Source organism: Oncorhynchus masou, chromosome 10 (assembly GCF_036934945.1).
Source record: "Oncorhynchus masou masou isolate Uvic2021 chromosome 10, UVic_Omas_1.1, whole genome shotgun sequence".
Lineage (NCBI taxonomy): Eukaryota > Metazoa > Chordata > Actinopteri > Salmoniformes > Salmonidae > Oncorhynchus > Oncorhynchus masou.
Window position 1 is genome coordinate 12,068,671 of NC_088221.1, and position 22,486 is coordinate 12,091,156.

The window sequence follows — 22,486 nt, forward strand, 5'->3', positions numbered from 1 at the left end:
GGAAGCACAAGCATTTCGCTACACTCGCATTAACATCTGCTAACCATGTGTATGTGACAAATAAAATTTGATTTGATTTTGATTTGATTTGGCTTATTTATAATGCAAATATATATATATAAAATATATTAAAAAAATATTTTATGCAAAGCCGTTCTCAGGCTGTTCAAGAATTCTCAGAAGTGTGGTATAAGCTCACCTCGAAAAATGTGTCGTACTCAGCGACGATAAATTCAGACTTGGGCTTGTTCTGGCAGTAAACCACATACATGTGTAGTCGCCGCTCCTGTTCAAATGGAACCACATTATTATTATTATTTATTTTCCAGTTCTATGGTTGAAAATGTCGGAATAATACTTTTAAACCCCAGTAAGTCTGTTAAATGGGTCTAACTTGAAGTTCTACAACACCCATTATCTCATCCGAACACAAATGAGACACGTACATGTTTTATGAAAAGCTCAGGAAGGTGCTCGTTGTCTTCAAGACATTTCTCCAGCTCACCGACAAAAAAACTGTGGGAGGAAACATTCTCTCAATCACAGTGTATGGTTATGAGACAAGCCAAAATAGTGGTATATTTTACTTACACGCCTAAGTATTGGTCTTCTACCACCCAACATTTATCCCCAGCACTACTTTTTTCACATTTGAAATATCCCCCCCTTTACATTTTTTTTAATGATTGCTCACTGAGATGGCTATATTAAATACACCACCAGCTTGATTTTGTTTAATTTCAGGGAACAAGGAAAATTGACAAACATGTTGTTTTGAAGCTCATTTCCTGCAATTCGACATAGCTTAACAATACTCATCAAGTCTTTTCGGCAGGATGTTTAATGATAATAATAATAAATAAGGAAAATAAAGTCTAGATCCGATTTCCCCAAATGTTATTCAACTACCAAAGATGTTATGTTATATTATGATACTTTATATGAACCCTCAATTGAATTACACATATTCTCCTTTACAAAAAGTGATTTGATCAATTGATTGCAACAGAGTCACATTGTGGTCAAAAATAGTGCACCACGTAGGGAATAGGGTGGCATTTTGCACACAGACACAATCAGCAGACTGTAAAACGACTTACTCTCTGTGCCAGTCGTAGATCTGGTGAATATTCCCAAAAACCATTTTGTCTTTTCCTTTCATATCTTCAGGTACTCCCTTCTCCTCCATCTTCTTCATGAACTCCTACAAGGGGGGGAAAAAATAATAATCAGACCGAATTCAGGTCGTGACCTTGATATGACTCGTCAAGGGAAACATGAGAGTCCGACAATAATCAGCAGTGTAAAACTATCATGTGGTGGAAAAAGAGTATGGGATTACTACATATGGTTGAATTCCTGGACTGCATCCCAAACGGCACCATATTCCGTAATTAGTGCACTACATTTGACCAGGGCCTATGGTGCACTATATAGGGAATATGTTGTCATTTGGGACTCAGGTCCTGGACGTGAGAAAACCCCTATGCCCTTATCTCCCTATGTAAGACAAAACCATACTCAAATGATGTTTTCTCAACTGCACATAAATATGGTCATAAGTCAGAGAGCTTCTCTGTGACTTTGACATAAATACCAAAGGACACAATGCAAATAGGGCGACAACAAGGACACAGCCTGGCTGCTATTCCAGCACCAAACACTTGCATGTGTCCCAAATGGCACCCAAATCCCTATATAGTGGCCCAAAGGGCTCTGGTTAAATGTAGTGCACTAAATAGGGAATGGGGTGCCATTTGGAACGCACACCTTGGAGATTTATGACTTTTAAAACTAGAGCAGTGACTGGTCACATTCCCCACTGTTACTAGGATACCACTGTTGCCTCTCTCTCTCACGCTCCTTCTGCACTTTTGAGGCTGAATAGTCCCCTGCTAGGACGACATTGTTCTCAACTCACCTCCACTACAATGCCCAAATCCTTGACATAGTCCTTCTCCGTCTGTACCAGCTCATTGAGGACAAACCTGAGGAAAAGGACAAGTGTGTTCAGTGACCTGAATACACACAGGAGGCAGCATTTCTCTGCAGAGTGAACCACCTCTATACACAGTCATGCTACAAACAAAGAGTGTCAAGAGAGGCAAGGGCCCTAGTTTGTGTGCCACTTTCTCTCAAAGTGTGCACTTGAACACTCCCCTTCATGGACTTAAAACCATTGCATTGGTGTAATCACTGGCGGGAGGAAGTTTCCACCATTGTTAAATCCATGATGGAGAGTGCGCAAATGCACACTTTGGGAATTGGGAGTCAGCCAGAGGTTTAGCTACATGTCTCATACATGCGTCCACGCAGAGCTTTGGCCTTCTGCTCCAGTTCAGGGTTCCTGGGCAGGGCTGGGCTGGTCTGTTCTGGAGGAGTCAAATTGGTGAAGCTGGGATAGGCACCTGGCTCCAGATTCTAACAAGGGGGAAGAGAGAGAGGATATGAAGCCAGAGGTCAGAGGTTATAGTCACACAGTCCACTGCTGAGATCACTCTGCTTTAATGAGCTACATAATAAGTCTATGCATCTCAAAAGCAGTGTTCGATTGTATTGTGCTCTTTTGGAAATGGCTCCACGTGCACAAAGCTGAAAGAGAGTTGATGAAAACATTGTCAAATTAATGAACATTTGGCCTCCCGAGTGGCGCAGCGGTCTAAGGCTGTGCCACTAGAGATTCTGGGTTCGAGTCCAGGCTCCGTCGCAGCCGGCGCGACCGGGAGACCCATGGGACAGCGCACAATTGACCCAGCGTCGTCTGGGTTACGGGAGGGTTTGGCCAGCAGGGATGTCCTGTGGCGGGCCAGGCGCAGTGCACATTGACACGGTTGCCAGGTGTACGGTGTTTCCTCCGACACATTGGTGCAGCTGGCTTCCGGGTTAAGTGGGCATTGTGTCAAGAAGCAGTGCGGCTTGGTCGGGATGTGTTTCGGAGGACTTTGCCTCTCCAGAGTCTGTATGGGAGCTGCAGCAATGAGACAAGACTGTAACTACCAATTATATACCACGAAATTGGGGAGAAAAAGGGGTCCATTTTTTTTTTTTTTATAATAATTTTACGAACATTCACAAGGAAGCTACTGTGCATTAGATACTCGGAAACGTATCACACGATCTCTCACCTGACGCCATACTACTTAATCTGTTTTATCTGATCTGTTTGTGGCAAGAGAGGCTGAGCCTCAAATGGCACCCTATTCTCTATGCCCTATGGGCCCTGGTCAAAAGTAGTGCACTAGGCAGGGAATAGGGTGCTATTTGAGACGCAACCTCTGTTCTATCAACGACATTGAGAGAGGAAGCTGTGTGTTAACTGTCCGGCGCGATAACATGAACATCTGATGTGCATCTCAAAATGGTGGCTCCCAGTCAGCATGACATGGTTGCTTAGTGGCCTTTGAGAAGTGGAAGTTGGAGTGAGTAGATGACGTCAAGAGAAACATGGGGTTAGTTTAGAGATGGTTAAGAGATTGTCACCGACTGTTAGCAGTGTGCAAAGACAGCGTAGAAATTGCCCAATGCCATTTTGTATTGCATTCACCTTAGCACTTACCATCTTAGTTTGGACCAACTTTTCTATTGCACTGACAAGATCCGCAGCGCTGGGGACATCGGCGGAGCCCTGACGCGCAGTATGCAATGCGGAGGACTGTAAAGGCACGGTTTGGGAGGAATGGGAGTGTTAGTAGCAAGGAGAAGGAGAAAGGGAACAGGGACAGGGAGACAAAGGTAGTTATTAGTCAGGACCTTTGAGCAGCTACAAAAGGCAAGCTTTAGTGGAGAAATGTGAGGTGCTATTGGAATTATACACTAGCTCGATCAGTAAGCAGTAGGCCAGAGACAATTTAGTGACAAAGAGTGCGTCCCAAATTATAGTGCACTAGTTTTGACCAGAGGCCTTGGTCAAAAGCGGTGCACTACAAAGGGAATAGGATGCCATTCGGGACACAGTCCGTGTGGCGTGATCTTGTATATAGAGCCAAGTGAGAGAGTGAACGTGACACAGTGCAACAGTGTGTTAGTTAGGTCAAACACAGTGCAGCAGCTCTTCCAGCTGTAAACCAAGCCAGTGTACATAATGCCTCACATTCATCAGGGCACAGCAGACACAGACTCCGCTGGAGACACATCTGGTAGTTTGTGGCATAGTGTTGTACTGTACACATAGACAGCAGAGGGGAGGGGGTTTCAGGTGGACACGTCTTATGAGCCCATGCTGAATGACATAACAGATTCTCTGTGATCAATAAGATGCTTCAACACAAGTCCATCAACCCGAAGGGAAGATATTCCTTTTGACATTTTTTTTGTTCTATTTTCTCGTTGTTGCTAAGGCTGCGTTCCAAAGGGCACCCTATTCCCTACATAGTGCAATACGTTTGACCAGAGCATAACAGTGTGCCATTTTGGACGCCATCTAGAAGAGGTACTACGGTGTCAGAGAGAGAGGGTGTCATGTCATACCTTCTCCTCCTGGGACGAGGGGTCCTTGATGATCTCCATGGGCGGCGGCAGGGGGGTGTGAGAGTCATCCTCGGGCTCCTCCTCTCCTCCGCTCTGCATTCCAGAGGAGGGCTTGGACAGGGGGCCCTCCTTTCTGCCCCTCTGTAGAGATAGAAAGGGTCGAGTCAGGGGGGGGGGAGTTAATGTGGGCCATTGTCCCGGGGTTCACTGGGGTGCCCTGCTCCACCACAGTGCCTCTCTGTCTCAGAATCACACTGGGAGCCACACAGCCACCCAGTAGGAAGTCACTTCAGGCCTGGGGCTGCGTCCCAAATGGCACCCAATTCCCTATTATGGTGCACTGCACAATTAGAGAGAATAGGGTGCCATTAGGGACGTGACCCTTATCACAGTCCCACTGATCGGCGAGATCAAATCATGTGGGACACTTCTGTGACCATTCCTTGAGGTTTATTTATTTATTTTCTTTATCATGGGGCTCCGCTAGGAGTGAGAACAAGGAGTCTACTTTTCAAGGTACTGTGAAATTATACTGTAGCTGTCTAATAACATATGGTGATTATACATTTCTCTCACTTTTCTATCCTTGTGGGAGGCATCTAAAACATTTAGCAGTGGTTATAGTACAGCACAACATTACGCTGCTATCCGTACATTTAAAATGGAAAGATATACACTAGTGCACTGACTAAAATTGCTAGAAGGCTCCAATTTACACTGTGATGCCCATTGTTCATGACTTGTGATTAAACCAACATTGCCTATGCACCCTGTAGAATTGTCCCATGATAATTGGGCTAGGATGTCATAAGATAACAGCTCATACTGTATCCTGTATCCTTGGGAAACTGCTCCTCCATACATGTGAGGGTCAAGAGATTTTTTTGACCCTCCCAGGCGTTGCCTGAGCTGTACTTCTAAATTTGATCCAATCACTTAACCCTTTGTAAAAACTAAAAGAGCCTGAAAGAAGCACAAGTCCACCATAAGCGGTCCCTGAAGGAAACCCATCACAGTATGTACAAAGACGCGCTGGATGGAGAGAGTTGAAAAGAGAGAGAGGAGGCTGATGAGGACGCAGAAGAGACGGTGATTGTTACCTCGTCTGCGCTCGCGTCCTGCGAGAGAGTTGGAAAGAGAGAGCAAGAGACGCTGTGGAGAGGAGTCAGGACACTCGTTACCTCGTCTACGCTCTCGCCGTGCAGGGTGCTCTCGGGAGGCCCCAGGTCGATGCTCTTGCGGCCGTCTCTCTTCTTGTGCTTGTTGGGTAACTTCTTGATGCTGCTGCCGTGGCTGAGGCGGCGCACAGGGCTGGTCAGCCACTTCTTCAGGGTGTTCCCCGAGCGCTTCGGTCCCGGAGAGCTTGAATGGATGGAGCTCTGGGATGCCTGGGGCTGCAGGCTGGCCACCGACTCGGTCTTCGCTCCCTCGGGCCCACTGACTGAGTAGTTCTCTGGAAGGAGACGAGACAAACAGCATTTTAGTCTTCAGAATTCCACCCTGACAGCATTCTGTCATACACACACCTTTATAGTACCCAAATACACAGCATGAGCCTCTGAGTCGCACACCAGCACTCTCTCGTTGGCTTTGTGTGCATCCCAAATGGCATCATATTCCCTGTAGTGTACTACTTTTGACCAGAGCCCTATGGGCCCTGGCCAAAGTAGAGCACAACATAGGAAATAAGGTGCCATGTTGGATGGAGACTGTCCATACACAGTGCTAGCTTTCTGTACTAACTATGCCTTAGTTATCCCTTGCAGTCTGACGTCCACTAAGAAATACCAACCTTCCCAAAAGCATAGGGTGAACAGTACACAGTCACTTGTTTATTAACATTGCCCAATGTAATACAGTGTAGGAATGCAGCCATGTGTATACCAACAATACTCAATGGAGCCTAATACTGTATAGGAATGCAAGTCACACAGTGTGTGTTCAGCTCATTTCAAGCCTCGGTTTCAGAACACAACACACCTCCTTTTGACCGTTGATATTATTTGTACAAACAGGGCCTGTGACAAATGTTATTTCCCCCCCCCCCCCAAAGATATATTTCCAGTGTGTTAGCTGATAATTATGCACTTTTCTCTGTAAATATTTGATGCTCATGTTTGTTTTAAGCCAGTAAAAAGAAGTGGAAACGTTTGCTGGACAGTTGCTTTTCTGACTTTTATGTTAATAAACTGCAGCTTGCTTCATAATTGCTAAAAGGTGGACTCGTTTAGGCTATTACTAACTATTTAACCAAGTTGAAGACATACAGTGACTTTGGAAAATATTCAACCCCCTAATATTTTTCCACATTTTATTGCGTTACAAAGTCGGATTAAAATGGCTTCAATTGTGATTTATTATCAACAATCTACACAAAATACTCTAATGTCAAAGGGGAAGACAAATTCTGACATTTCTCAGAAATGAAAATGGCTGTCTTGCAATGATACAAGTCTTGCCAAAGATTTCAAAGCCAATTTAAGTCAAAACTGTAACTAGACCACTCAGGAACATCCAATGTCATCTTGGTGAGCAACTCCAGTGTAGATTTGGCCTTGTGTTTTAGGTTACTGTCCTGCTGAATGGTGAATTTGCCTTCCAGTGTCTGTTGTAAAGCAGACTGAACCAGGGTTTCTTCTAGGATTTTGCCTGTGCTTAGCTCTATTCCGTTTTTTTATCCCAAAAAACTCCCTAGTTCTTGCTGATGACAAGCAAACCCATAACATGATGCAGCCACCACCACGCTTGAAAATATAGAGTGCTACTCAGTGATGTGCTGTGTTTGCCCCAAACATATTGCTTTGTATTCAGGACAAAAAGTACATTTCTTTGCCACATTCAAAAATCATGTTAACCACTATTATTGCACACAGAATGAGTCCATGCAACTTATTATGTGATTTGTTAAGTAAATTTTTACTCCTGAACTTTTTAAGGCTTGCCATAACAAAGGGGTTGAATACTTATTGACTCAATCTTTTCATTTTTTATTAATTTGTAATAATTTATCAAAACAAAATTCCACTTTGACATAATGGGATATCGTGTGTAGATTAGTGAGACCAAATCTCAATTGAATCGATTTAAAATTCAGGCAGAAACACAACAAGAAATGTGGAAAAAGTGAAGGGGTTGAACACTTTCTGAAGGAACTGTATGTGCTGTTGGATCCAGACTAGCTCTGGTCTACAGTGCGAGGACATTTGCCTCTGCACTCTGTTACAAAATTCCTGTATGGAAGGATACATAGACCCAAAAGAGAGCAGAGGTCCTCACATAGATCCGACTGACGCCAGAGAGTGATTAGAGCAAATGCTCCTGAATGATGTATTTGTCAAACTCCTCCCGGTCCACCACCATGCAGTCAAAAGCGAAGTACAGTAGGGTACACCATAACAAAACATTTAACAACAGAACACACAAAAAAATAGATTTTCTCCCAAATGAACACAATCCTGAAGTATCGTCAGTACTACTAACCAGAAAAGCAGAGAGAACATCCATCCCCTTGAGATAAAACATAGCTTGATACTAAAGGAAACATTTGGCCAAGCCATTGAGAAGAAAGGGGAGATATGTTTGTGCTGTTGACCAGGCCAGCCAGGTCAACCAACATACAAGTCTGTCCATGATGTTGAAAAGACCCAGGATGTTGTTATCAGCCGGATAGGGAGATACAGTGGGGCAAAAAAGTATTCAGTCAGCCACCAATTGTGCAAGTTCTCCCACTTAAAAAGATGAGAGGCCTGTAATTTTCATCATAGGTACACTTCAACTATGAAAATCACATTGTAGGATTTTTTATTAATTTATTTGCAAATTATGGTGGAAAATAAGTATTTGGTCAATAACAAAAGTTTATCTCAATACTTTGTTATATACCTTTTGTTGGCAATGACAGAGGTCAAATGTTTTCTGTAAGTCATCACAAGGTTTTCACACACTGTTGCTGGTATTTTGGCCCATTCCTCCATGCACATCTGAGTCTCATAGCATAGGGTCTGAATACTTACGTAAATAAAGTATTTCTGTTTTCTGCCAACATTTCGATAAACCTGTTTTTGATTTGTCATTATGGGGTATTGTGTGTAGATTTATAAGGATTTGTTTAATTTAATCCATTTTAGAATAAGGCTGTAACGTAACAAACTGTGGAAAAAGTCACCGGGTCTGAATACTTTCCGGATGCACTGTATTGACAGGAAATGGGATAGCGTAGCCTGTGTTGCTGCTGACTTGTTGCTTCTGTGCTAGGTGACTCATTATGGGGAAGTGAGCTTGTGAAGAATCATGTGGACAAAGCCTGTAGTTAGATATTATTAAGTAGATTAGCTCAGCAGCCCATAGGGGTATCATAGCCATATCATAGTCCCAGCCACAATCTCTCCCTGTGGGGACAGTCAACAACAGGGCTGAAAGAGAGAGAGGAGGAGAGAGAAAGAAGGGCAGTCTGAAGGAATAGGCCTTTTAAAGGGATAGTTCGGGACTTTGGCAATGAGACCATTTATCTACATCCCCAGAGTCAGATGAACTCGTAGATAACATTTTTATGTATCTGCGTCCAGTATGAAGGAAGTTAGTGATCCGTTTGCAAGCCAATGCTAACTAGCTTAGCACAAAGACTGAAAGTCTTTGGGTACAGCAAGCATACTACCTCTTAACTTTTTATAATTTAAAAAATATATATCTTTAACTCTGCATTGTTGGCAAAGTTCCCGTAAGTAAGCATTTCACTGTTGTTTCCGAAGAATTTGACTTGGTATCCACAAGTTCACCTGGCTCTGGGAAAGTACAGTTGATAAAGGGCATTAATTTACCAAAATCCTGAAATATCCCTTTAACTGAGGTGACCCACAGCCCCTCCTCTCCATGTGGAGTCAACTGATGAAATGGCTCTTTGATAACATGAACACTGCTTTTCAGACAGGCCTTCTCCATGGGCCTTTGTCAGAGAGAGAGAAGACTCCAACACTTGGCTGCATGGGACACGTGTGTACACTTACAGCTATGACCTGCATAGATGCTGTGGAGCATAGTGCTCCAGGCTAGGCCTCCTCTGTTCAATAACCGCCATACATGAGGGTTTCTACTCCACTTCAAAGATATTTGGGATGCTTCCCAAATGGCAGCCTAATTCCCTACATAGTAAATGACAGCATAGTCCCTATATAGTGCACTACTTTAGACCAGAGCCCAGGTCAAAAGTAGTAGACTATTTTAGGGAATAGGGTGCCATTTGAGACGCAGCCTCGGGAACATTCGCTGCAGACTGTCTGTGGTAACAATCTCACTGTGACTGGACAGTAGCTTGTTGAGCTGGCCTTGTGACGCCACACATGATTGCCTGCTTGAAAAGCACTTTGGAGAGCAGCGCGTCACACTGAGGCTTGCTGACGACAGCAGGCGCTCTCATGGTCACGTGCTACAAAAATAGTGGCTCCCTTGGCCGGCCAATAGGCCCCTGCTCTTTGTACACGAGGGCTATGTCCCAAAAGGCACCCCTATTCTCCTTTATAGACCAGGGCCCATACGGAAGATCATAGGGCTCTGATCAAAAGTGGTGCACCATATCGGGAAGAGGGTGCCATTGGGGACACATGGTCCTCTTAAGCGCCTTCCTTTCCCACCTTGACTGCTTAATGGCCGCACTAAGAGAGAGATATTCTCATTCCTCACTCGGCTGTCTCACTGCTACCTAGTGCTTTCGCAGAATCAGCACTTTCTATCACACACCTTTTGCTTTCACTAGAAAAAGCCACCAAGAGTAATCCCTTCTTACCACAAAAGGGGTATATTATTTCCAACCCTATATAAACATTGTGCAGTGAGATATTGGAGTTAAACAGTCATCAGAGTTATAATTATGTTGATAAAATATGACTCCTCAACACGAAATCAAAAAGGTTTGTAAGTGTTTCTTTGACCTGCTCTGATGGTGAATTTAGTTTAAGACCCATCCAAATGTTTTGTTATAACTATATTTTCTGGAGGGTTTTTATGCTTTGGGACCACTGCTCTAGTTAAACTGTCTGCCTGTTTGAAATGCTTGTGTGAGGTATTATCGCATAGAGCAAACAGAGTGTCATATTTCTGTGTCACCGACTGTGATTAAGTTATGTGATATAGAGCCAGTCTCACACAATGGCAACCTGTGGAATGACCTTGAGAGTCGCTCCATGTCATTTCAGCAAGCCATGACACACACCGTCTCAAGATTATTCTGAAAACCTCTCTGTAGTTACAAACAGATCAGATTAGCATTCCTGAAACATTTTTTTTTGTTGAAATATAATTTGATCTCTGAGAAATGAATGATAATGCATTGCACCCAAATTGGCCGTTTTAATTTATAGGATTCATAGAATATTCAATAAATCTGATTTGGACCAAACTTTTCTCTAACAATGAGCCATGAGGAATTGAAAGAAATTGACAAAAGCCCCCCCCCCCCCCCACACACACGCCAATCCCACCCTAACAATGAGTATACAGTATCAGTTCTCTATCTCTGACAAGTACTATGGAGCTGCAGCTCTGAGTATTGTTTCTTAATCCCATGTAATGTATTCTCAGAGAATTTGGTGATGTTTTTTTTCCGCTGTTCAGAGAAATTAGTCATTGAAGTTGTTAGGTTTGGCTCATCCTATATCCTGATATTAACAGGTTCTGACCACTAGATGGTGCTGTTCCTACTATTAGGTGATGATTTTTTTTTTTAGGAAAAATTCATTCCCAACCCCCAATGTTAAAGGCATAGTTCCCCCAAATCACAAAATTACACATTGATTTCCTTATTTATGGACAAGGAATTACAGCAACACATGCTTTGGTTTTGTTTACCTGGCCACTGTTTCAAATGCTAACTTTTTAGCATTAGTGGCACAAATCCAATGCAAGTCAATGGTACATATATTAGCATTTTAGTGCTTCATACCCAAATGATCTATAAGTAACATCATTGAGGTACAAAATACATTTTTAGATACTTCAGCATGATTTGGACATGAAGTGTGAAATATAGGTCCCATTGACTTGCATTGGATTTGTGCCACAAATGCTAATAAATTAGTATTTGAAACAGTGGACAACAAATCCAACGCATGTATTGCTGTCATGCTCTGTCCATAGAGTGCTTACAGGCTAAGGAAACCAACATGTAATTTTGTAATTTGTGTGAACTATCCCTTTAACATTGAGAGGAGGGGGGGGGGGGTTAAAAAAGAAATAACCCGGAACAGCACCATCTAGGGGCCAGAACCTGGTAATAGCAGGATGTAGGATGGTACAATTTCAATGACAAATTTCTCTGAACGGGGGATAACACTTTACCAAATTCACTGGTAATACATTACATAGCATGAAGAAACGATACTCTGAGCCGCAGCTTCATACTGCGTCAGACATAGGGAACTGATACTATATATTCGTTGTTGGAGTGGGATTAGTGTGGGGTTACAAAAAAGTTTGGTCCAAATTGGATGTTAGGTACTATATTTATTGAATATTATATGAATCCTATACATTTAAATTGCCTATTTGGGTGCAATCATTTAGCTTCATTGCGCAGTTATCAAATGATATTACAACAAAATAATGTCGCATGAATTCTAATCTTAAATGTTTCCAACAGAATCAATTTCAGAATCATCAAAGATTGTGGGTGTCAAAATCCTCTTTCTTGTGCTTTTTGAGGTGGAACAACCCTCGAGTCAATTACTTAGTCTCAGCTTCAGAATGCACAAAAGAGAAAAGGCAGAGAGATAACCATTTTCCCAACAATAGCCAGAAATGGTTTCTCCACCGGCATGCTGTATCACAAAGACTTGAAGTGATTTCTAATTGAGCCAGGGTTGACAATAGAATGGGGAAAACATGGACACGTACTGGAGCAGGCCGGCAGCTGGAACATGTGAGCGGTAAAAATGCCTGAGATGTTTTCTGTTGAGGATCCATGGTCCCCTAGCAACCCGCTTGCGTGTGAAGCAGGCAGGCAGGCAGGCCAGTCTTCACCTCAATGCACAGGGCTGGAGGGGCATGGAGGAGAAAGAGGTGGTGGAAGAGGAGGAGAGCACCTCAGTGGCAGTACGTATCCAATGTCTGATTTAGGATCAGTTTAGCCTTTTAGATCACAATGAATAAGATTACATGGAGTGGGGGGAGCTGATCCTAGATCACCACTCCGAATGAAGCACTTGATACATACTGCCACAGGCTTCTTGTCACCCTCTCAGAGGCTCCATTGCTTCTGGCTACAACTCAACAACACAGCCTTCAGGCTGCTATCACTCTCAATACACCTAATTCTCCATTCTCACCGCACATAAGAACAACGGCTGACAGTGTACTGCTCTAGTCTACACACAATCTCCTCCATGACAGCCTGTCTGTTTTCTAGTTGTTGTTTTTTTGTGACTACCTGTCCTGATATGTGGTGTCAAATATGCAGTAACACAGGTTCTTAGTACAGTATGCCCACATTTAAGGACGTGTACAGTATGGAATGTCCCACAGGTGGACGTATTCATTAATATACATTAATTAAATTGAAGATAATCTCTGGGGCTATGAGCAGTGTCTGTTCAGGAAAGAGTTGAATTACCCTGAGAATCCTCTACAGCTTTAGTCACCATATGGCTCTCTGGGGTCATTAAAGAGCCCATGGCACTTATCGTAAGAGTAGGGGTGTTAACCCCGGTGTCCTGGCTAAATTCCCCAATCTGTCCCTCAAACCATCACGGTCACCTAATAATCCCCAGTTTACAATTGGCTCATTCATCCCCCTCCTCTCCCCTGTAACTATTCCCCAGGTCGTTGCTGCAAATGAGAACTTGTTCTCAGTCAACTTACCTGGTAAAATAACGGATAAATAAAAATACATAAATGGCTAATTATCGAAGTACAACTGTTCACAGAACATTCCGGCAACTTGCCACAACCGCATCTTCTCTTCTGGAAACTTCATCCCAAATGGCCTTTTAAAAGGCTAAACTGAAGGCACTCTATTGCCTATGTGGGGCACTACTTTTGACCAGGGCCCATAGGGCCGTCTTCAATAGTAGGGCACTACATAGGGTGCCAATTGGGACGTATCCTGTGACTGAGATGCCCTGTCAGCAATGGAATAAATCAGCAGAAACTTGTTATCAGTTGTTTCTCCGTGAGGTATTTTTTTTGCGTCTACTCCTTGACTATACTCCTTCACTTGTCATGTCATCTGACTTCCAGGAAACAGAAAGTTGAATTCCTTGCATGCGTGAAACTGAGGGGTCCTGCTTTTCCTGACCGGGTGTTACTGGTACTACGCCAGAGTTTTGGTATTTCTATTCACAGACAAGTCTTATTTCCTCATCAGTCCATCATTGTCACGCACTTTGTGGCATACTTATATTGTGTAAACATTCCACGCATATCCGAAGAGTTTTCAAATCTCTCTACTAGCTACCTCCTAAGTGTGGGTTACATTATCAGCATGTCGGTGTCCATTTGCTGAACGGGCAAAAGGTGAACCCCTAAAGGATGTAAAAACAACAACAACAAGAACAAGAGCAGTAATAAGGCCAGACATTTGATGCAAAGAGGAAAACATTCCTGCTAGTTAACTCGCTGGGCAACAATTAAAAGGAGAAAGCCATCCCATCCACATTCAGACAGCCCTCCCTAAAGTTCCCCCTAAGAGTCATCTTCAAAGAAACTTGTTGTAATGCTTCACATGAAAGAAGATTTGTGGCTAATTTGGTCTTCAAAAGACACCAGCGGTGTTACTATCTACCCTCAAAAATAATCTAGGTTAGAGAGTTGAAAAACATGACTTCCACGTATATTATCCCACATTCTTGAGAGACATACCACAACAGAAATGTTGAAAATTAAAATCCATAACATTTGTAAGACTAACGAACACCTCGCATGTTATGCAATTCTTAGTGACGCGTTCAATGTTTATGAATGGGAGCCTACTCTGCTGACCCAGAACCCTAACATATTGCTGACACGGCTTCATCCCCATCCCTCTGAATCTCTGCATCCTCTTGCATGGAGACAGCATAATGATACAACAGCATACAATAGCTGTTGGCGCCAGTGCAGCTCTCATTGAGTGTTCACCATTGCAGCAGCTATCTCTCTTATTGTACACAGCCCAGAGATGCTGCCGGAGTTAATATATAATGAGGCAGTACTTAAGGTCACATTAGTGCTCAGCAGAGAGGCACTTTGCCTCTGTCCACTCCACAGCACCACGCCTTAAAACATCAGCAGACAAGTAAACACTAGAGAAATGCAAATGCAATATTAAAACGGGAGAGATTTTGTTTTCAGGCTGTCAGCCAGCTACTATGAAGGATGTGAAGTCAGACACAAGCTTTCTCTCACAAATGTTTGAGTGAATAGCTCCGGTCACACTAAAAAGCGTTAAGAGACAAACGTTTGCCTCTGTGCACTCAACACAGCAAGAAGACACCAAGCCTAAGTGAAAAACGACAGCAAAGGAAAAGAAAGGGAATAGACAGGGAGGAAAGATTCCGGTTTGAATGCACGCGAGTGATAGAGTGCTGCGTTGTCCCACTAAGATTCTACACAATAGATCCCTGAAACATCCGCAAACAAGTAAACACTGGCAAGGTAAAGCCATGCAATATTAAAACAGGAGACACGTCTAATAGTGTCAACCAGCTACAGCACGTAAAGTCAGACACAAGCATTCTCTCACAAATGTTGGTAGCAAATACAAATGGTAAGTAACACCCCTGGCTGATGTCCAGATAAAATAATTGCGTAACAATATTCAGGATCTCCGTTCTAAACCATGGACTTACGCGCATAGGGCTCCTGTCAGGGTTACGATCAGAGAACAGATTCTGTGTTTTCTCACAGCTGAGCTTCTCACGGAAAGATCTTCCATATCGTTAAGCTGCGCTTCTGTCTGGACATCAGCCAGGGATGTAACTTACCTTTGGAGTTGTACTTCAGCCAGCAGTAAAGGTACGCACCTGTCACTTTGTAACCGCAGCAGCAACACTTAGCAAGAATCCAACCACAACATGAGCAACAATGCCTCCCACTTTTCATCCTGGCCAGCTAAAGGAAGCGCATGGCTCCGGGAGACGAATGATAAGGAGAGAGGGGAGATGCAACATGCACCTGTACTGCAGTCCAGTCAACCAGCCACGAGCCTCTTCAAGTTCAGCCTGTTCCACTTGCCTCCACTGAGGGGAGGGACGGACCGGGAGGGAGGAGGGAACAGGGCAGGCGCACCCTACACTCCCAGGCACTCACTCACTACCTCTGATTCACAGAGAGCAGTTTAGGTTAGAGTGAAAATGTGAACGTAATAGGTCACTTTGACAAAGGCACCACTAGCCCTATCGGTATGGTCCTAGCAAACATAAAGACAACACTCAGATTGTTTATAGTATATTGTATATAGGTCCAATGCAGCCGTTTTATCTCAATATCAATTCAGTTCTGGGTCGAAATGAAATACCTGACTGTGATTGTTTTAAAAGGGTCAAAAAGAAACCAAAATAGATTTTTTAGCAAAGGACAATTTCTCAAACAAGTATTTTGCTCGGATTGTTTGGGAGGGATCTATGTGGGCAGTGGAAAACTGAAAATGAGCTCTTATTTGCAGAGCGTTTGGAACGCCCTTTCTTATTGGTGAATGTCACCAGGCAGGCCAAAACTCCATCCCACCAAAACAGGCTGACATTTCAGGCGGTCTTTTCAAACAGCCCTTGCACTAAAAGAGCATTAACATAATTTAAACAATTTCACAGTATTATTTCAACCTCAAACTGGAGTGGAAATACTAATAGAACACCTACTCATTCAAGGCCTTTTCTTTATTTTGACAATTTTCTACATTGTAGAATAATAGCGAAGACATCAAAACTATGTAATAACACACATGGAATCATGTAGTAACCAAAAAAGTGTTAAACAAATAAAAATATATTTTATAAATAGCCCCCCTTTTTCTTGATGACATCTTTGCACACTCTGATGTCTCAACTATTATTCTAAAATGTAGAAAATAGTACAAATAAAGAGAAACCCTTGAATGAGTAGGTGTTCTAAAACGTCGGACTGGTAGTGTATATAAAACACAGTGAAATCAAGTTTTTGACTGCACTGTGCCTTTAACTGCACCCAGTCTACCAGTAGTTAAAATAGGCTTCATGGGTGGGAATGGCTGTCAAATGTCATGTGCGGGCACATTCTTGACAAGCAGATATGAGCACCAAATGTATTACTTCTTATGCTACTGAGGAAAGACAGCCAGGTTTCATTATGTTAATTGCCATTTTACTCCCTGAAAATAAGTCCTTTCCCACTATGCCCTCTCTAAGTCTCCAAGTAAAGCTTCTGAAAAAGCTTATGTGAGAAGCACCTTGTGTGTATCAAATCCTAAAGAGGATAAATAAGGACAGGTTGTGTTGCATACAGACAAAGTGCCCTTGGTGCTGTACTGAGAACTAGGACACTGCAGGTAAGGAGCTGTGTGATTGTTATGGAGCATATCTGGGCTATGTGGCTGTTGGGGACACAGAAAGACAGAGCAGTGCTTCAGGGAAGACACAGACTGAGCCCCACACAGCCAGATGAAACACCCTTGGCCTGCCTGTGCTCTAAGATGAACAGGTAGAACTGGTACTAGAGCAGTGAAGAAATAGACCACCAAATGGGACATTTTCAAGGAAGACAATATCAACATAAACTCAGCAAAAAACGAAACGTCCTCTCACTGTCAACTGCATTTATTTTCAGCAAACTTAACATGTGTAAATATTTGTATGAACATAATATTCAACAACTGAGACATAACCCGAACAAGTTCCACAGACATGTGACTAACAGAAATGGAATAATGTGTCCCTGAAAAAAGGGTGGGTCAAAATCAAAAGTAACAGTCAGTATCTGGTGTGGCCACCGCTACATTAAGTACTGCAGTGCATCGCTTCATCATGGACTGCTCCAGATTTGCCAGTTCTTGCTGTGAGATGTTACCCAACTCTTCCACCAAGGCACCTGCAAGTTCCAGGACATTTCTGGGTGGAATGGCCCTAGCCCTCACCCTCCGATCCAACAGGTCCCAAACATGCTCAACGAGAATGAGATCTGGGCTCGCTGGCCATGGCAGAACAGACATTCTTGTCTTGCAGGAAATCACGTACAGAAAGAGCAGTATGCCTGGTGGATTTGTCATGCTGGAGCGTCATGTCAGGATGAGCCTGTAGGAAGGGTACCACATGAGGGAGGATGTCTTCCCTGTAATGCACAGTGTTGAGATTGCCAACATTGACAACAAGCTCAGTCCGATGATGTGACACACTGTGACCCTCCACCTCCAAATCGATCCCGCTTCAGAGTACAGGCCTCGGTGTAATGCTCATTCCTTTGACGATAAACGCGAATCCGACCATCACTCCTGGTGAGACAAAACCGAGACTCGTCAGTGAAGAGCACTTTTTGCCAGTCCTGTCTGGACCAGCGACGGTGGGTTTTTGCCCATAGGCGACGTTGTTGCCGGTGATGTCTGGTGAGGACCTGCCTTACAACAGGCCTTCAAGCCCTCAGTCCAGCCTCTCTCAGCCTATTGCGGACGGTCTGAGCACTGATGGAGGGATTGTGCGTTCCTGGTGTAACTCGGGCAGTTGTTGTTGCCATCCTGTACCACGTACCAATCCTGTGCAGGTGTTTTTACACATGGTCTGCCACTGCAAGGACGATAAGCTGTCCGTCCTGTCTCCTTGCAGTGTTGTCTTAGGCGTCTCAAAGTACGGACATTGCAATCTATTGCCCTGGCCACATCTGCAGTTCTCATGCCTCCTTGCAGCATGCCTAAGGCACATTCACACAGATGAGCAGGGACCCTGCTTTTGGCGTTTTTCAGTCAGTAGAAAGGCGTCTTTAGTGTCCTAAGTTTTCATAACTGTGACCTTAATTGCCTACCTTCTGTAAGCTGTTAGTGTCTTAACGACCGTTCCACAGATGCATGTTCATTAATTGTTTATGGTTAATTGAACAAGCATGGGGGAAACAGCGTTTAAACCCTTTACAATGAAGATCTGTGACGTTATTTGGATTTTTACGAATTATCTTTGAAAGACAGGGTCCTGGGAAAGGGACTTTTCTTTTTTTGCTGAGTTTACCTGACTACACAGGCAGGGTAACATCGTACATTGGTGTCTATGGGGAAAACTGCATTCCAACCAGTACTTTTGTCACATTCAACAACGAAAAACCCTGGCTCAATGCAGAGCTGAGAGGCCTACGCTCTGTCAAGGAAGAGGCACATAGGAGTGGCAACATGGACCATTGCAGAGTAGTGAAAGAATCTGAAAAAGGGGATTAAAGCCGCTAAAGCACCATATAAGGAGAGGCTAGAACAACAACTCTCCATTAACGACTGCTCGTCTGTCTGGAGGAGTCTTCAGAAGATCACAAATGACCAACAAAAGAACACCTATGCGTTGGGTGATCCCCTTCTACCTAACCAGCTCAACGAGTTTTACTGCTGCTTCGAAGCACAAAGGACCGTCAGCCATCAAGCCGTGGCGTGGGTGTGAGTCGGAGCCGCAGCGCTAGTCAGGCCCTGGTGAGGACATCGTCCGGGATGTCAATCTGCCTCCTGCCCACTCCTCTCCTGAACGTGTTGGGGGCGATGTTGAGGGGAAACTTGTGACTGAGCTGACCGGGGCCTTTCCTGTCCCTGTCCGTACAGGGGAATCTGAGACGCCTGTGAGTGCATCTGCGCTTGGCCTAAAGGCGACGCTACAGCAAAAGGGGCTGGATATGCCACAGGGGGGCAATGGGGCTGGATATGCCACAGGGGGGCAATGTTTCCCCGACCATTGCTCTTGTGCCCCTGGACTGCACAGGGAGTGGTGGAAAGCTGACCCAAGTCAAGAGTCAGTCTGCTGCTGACAGTTCTACACAAATCCAACTGACCATTGACCATTAATGACTTCGACTTCTATGTGAGAGACAATTTCATTTTTTTAAAGGTACCTATGAACTGAAAAGTTGGCGGTGGCGAACTGTGTTCAGACCTACTCATATGCACCTGAGAAATGGCGCAAACTGAGATTTTCACAAATGTATTGAAAATTAAATACAGAAATATCTAATTTACATAAGTATTCACACGCAGTCAATACTTTTTAAAAGGAACTTTAGCAGTGATTACAGCTGTGAGTCTTTCTGGTTAAGTATCTAAAAGCTTTGTACACCTGTCAAAGTTGTTGTTGATCATTGCTAGACAGACATTTTCAGGTCTTGCCATAAATTATGAAGGCGATTTAAGTCAAAACTGTAACCAGGCCTTGTTTCTTTCAATCTTGTTTCTCAATGTCTGAACGTCCTTTTGGTGCCTTTTGGCAAACTCCAAGCGGGTTGGCAAGTGCCTTTTACTGACGAGTGGCTTCCAGCTGGCCACTACCATAAAGGCCTGATTGGTGGAGTGCTGCTGAGATGGTTGTCCTTCTGGAAGGTTCTCCCATATCCACAGAGGAACTTCGGAGCTCTGTCACAGTGACCATTGGGTTCTTGGTCACCTCAATGACCAAGGCTTGTGTTTTAGGTTATTGTCCTGCTAAAATGTGAATTGTCTCCAAATGTCTGTTGGTAAGCAGACTGAACCAGTGTGCTGAGCTGTATTCAATTGATTTGGATCCTAAAAAACTCCCTAGTCCTTGCTGATAAAATATTAAGAGTGGTACACATTGATGTGTTGATTTGCAAACAGGATGCATGTTTTGTAATATTTTTTATTCCTTATTTTTTACTATCATTTAGGTTAGTATTGGGGAATAACAACTACACTATTGTTTATCCAGTTCTCCTATCACAGCCATTAAACTCTGTAACTGTTTTAAATTCACCATTGGCAGTTTCCTTCCTCTCCGGCAACTGAGTTAGGAAGGACAGCTGTATCTTTGTAGTGACTGGGTGTATTGATACACCATCCAAAGTGTAATTAATAACTTTACCATGCTCAAGGGGATATTCAATGTCAGCTTTTTTAAACCCATCTACCAATAGCTGTCTTTCTCTTGGAGGCACTGGAAAATCTCCCTGGTCTTTGACTGAGGGATCTTACAGATACTTGTAGGTGTGGGGTACAGAGATGAGGTAGTCATTCAAAATGTTGCACACAGAGCTAGTCCATGCAACTTACTATGTGACTTGCAAAGCACATTTTCACTCCTGAACTTATTTAGGCTTGCATAACAAAGGGGTTGAATACTTATTTACTCAAGACGTTTTAGCTTTTAATTTAAAATTAATTTGTAAAAAACAATTCAAAAAACATAATTCCATTTTGACATTATGGGATGTGGTGTGTAGACAACTGACACACAATTACAATTTAATCTCAATTTAAGCAGCGTTCACCACAAACAAATTCTTTGCATCTTTTCCCTTTGGCTTTAAGAACCATGATGAGCACGGGCATGTCAGATTAGGCTTCGCTGTACCGCCGACTCTGACTCGAAGTAGCCTTCCATTAGCCTACTACCAAAGGTTGAACATTGGAAGAAAACCGCATGTCTGGTAGCTCGCGGTCTGTCAATGAGTATCTCGGAAGTAGATAGTGAGAAATAATCAGTAGGCCTAATATTAAATGATTGAATCTGTGGGGGGAAAAAATGCTCCCCAAACTGTTTACAGGCATTTAACACCCTTCTGCATTTTTGCTATCTATTTTCCCAATGTTTATATTTAAGGGCCTCCCGGGTGGCGCAGTGGTTATAGGCGCTGATATGCCACACCTGTCAGGTGGATGGATAATTTTGGCAAAGGAGAAATGATCACTAACAGGAATGTAAACCAATTTGTGCACACGATTTGAGAGAAATAAGCTTTTTATGCATATGGAACATTTCTAGGATCTTATATTTCAGCTCATGAAACATGGGACCAACACTTTCCATGTTGAATTTATATTTTTGTTCAGTGTAGTAGTTTAAAGTATTTTTTCTTAAGTACTTTACACCACGGGCTTTGTCTGAATGCACCAGGATATTTTTGTTTTGATAAAACAGCTCTGCCTGCAGGCCCGGATCCATGAGGGGGCAAAAGGGGACATAGCCCCCTCAATTAAAACTTGTGCCACCTCAGTTTTAGTTTTATGTCCCTATATAAAAATATCCCAAATGTTGCAATGATTGAGTGACAGGTTGTCACGAAATCTGTATCGCGCTGTATCAGCACCACGGACAGAGCGTGTTTGTGTGTAGGGGGGCTATTGAAAGCCACTGGACGGTTAGGTAGGCTACGACTCCATAAAAAGCTGAAAAGAACACTGCTCATCTGTGGTAGGCTACATTAATAACGTGAAACACCTCAGCATGTAATAATTGATTTTGATGTATAAGTATGAAGCTGCTTCAACTTACAGTTGAAGCTGCTTCAATCAACTCTGCCTCACGCACCACCGCTAGAGTTTAGCTTCTCTGCTAGCCGCAAAAGGCGTTAGTGTTATTAGCCTGTATAGCTCTAACCAGCTAATCTGCCACTACCACGATGGATATTAGAATCAAAGCACTGAGGCTGCCGCCAAGCACAGCAGCGATGCTGCTGCCTATCTCCAGCAAGCTACGCGTGCAGAACATACCCCCCTTTCACAAGCGCCACCAGGATAATGGCTCAACAGCCACCTCCGACTATTCCTGACGATCTTAGAACAGAGGAGCCAGCCTCGAATCCTAATGCAGACAAGGCCTTCACCCAAGGTGGGTATTTTAACTGGAAGCATTGCTATTGATAGAACCAATGGATTCGCTAGACACGCATCAAGTAAGTAGCATTTGAAATGCACTGCAATGTGGAAAGATAAACACGTTTGAAGTGCTATGGGAACTGAGGTGTCAATACTTGTTAATGATAGGCACCTGGCAAGAACTCATTTTCCACTTTGACAAACGTGTTCAGTCAGCACAGATGAATCATGCTACACCCAAGGAAAGCACAACTAATCCAACTGGAATTTCAGGGCGATCTTACAAGAAGGTTTTGG

At 43.4% G+C, this 22,486-nt stretch overlaps 1 protein-coding gene across 2 annotated transcripts in view; it reads right to left on the reverse strand.

Moving 5' to 3' along the window:
• LOC135547152 (kalirin-like) overlaps window positions 1-22,486 on the reverse strand; it is a 279,689-nt gene that overhangs the window by 24,214 nt on the left and 232,989 nt on the right. For both annotated transcript variants that reach the window (XM_064975865.1, XM_064975866.1), the window contains exons 35-42: window positions 5,649-5,920; window positions 4,468-4,608; window positions 3,557-3,652; window positions 2,303-2,421; window positions 1,922-1,988; window positions 1,101-1,204; window positions 447-516; window positions 200-286 (exon numbers count right to left, since the gene is read on the reverse strand). In XM_064975865.1, coding sequence (XP_064831937.1) covers window positions 200-286; window positions 447-516; window positions 1,101-1,204; window positions 1,922-1,988; window positions 2,303-2,421; window positions 3,557-3,652; window positions 4,468-4,608; window positions 5,649-5,920 — 956 coding nt within the window. The remainder of the gene's footprint in view (window positions 1-199; window positions 287-446; window positions 517-1,100; window positions 1,205-1,921; window positions 1,989-2,302; window positions 2,422-3,556; window positions 3,653-4,467; window positions 4,609-5,648; window positions 5,921-22,486) is intronic.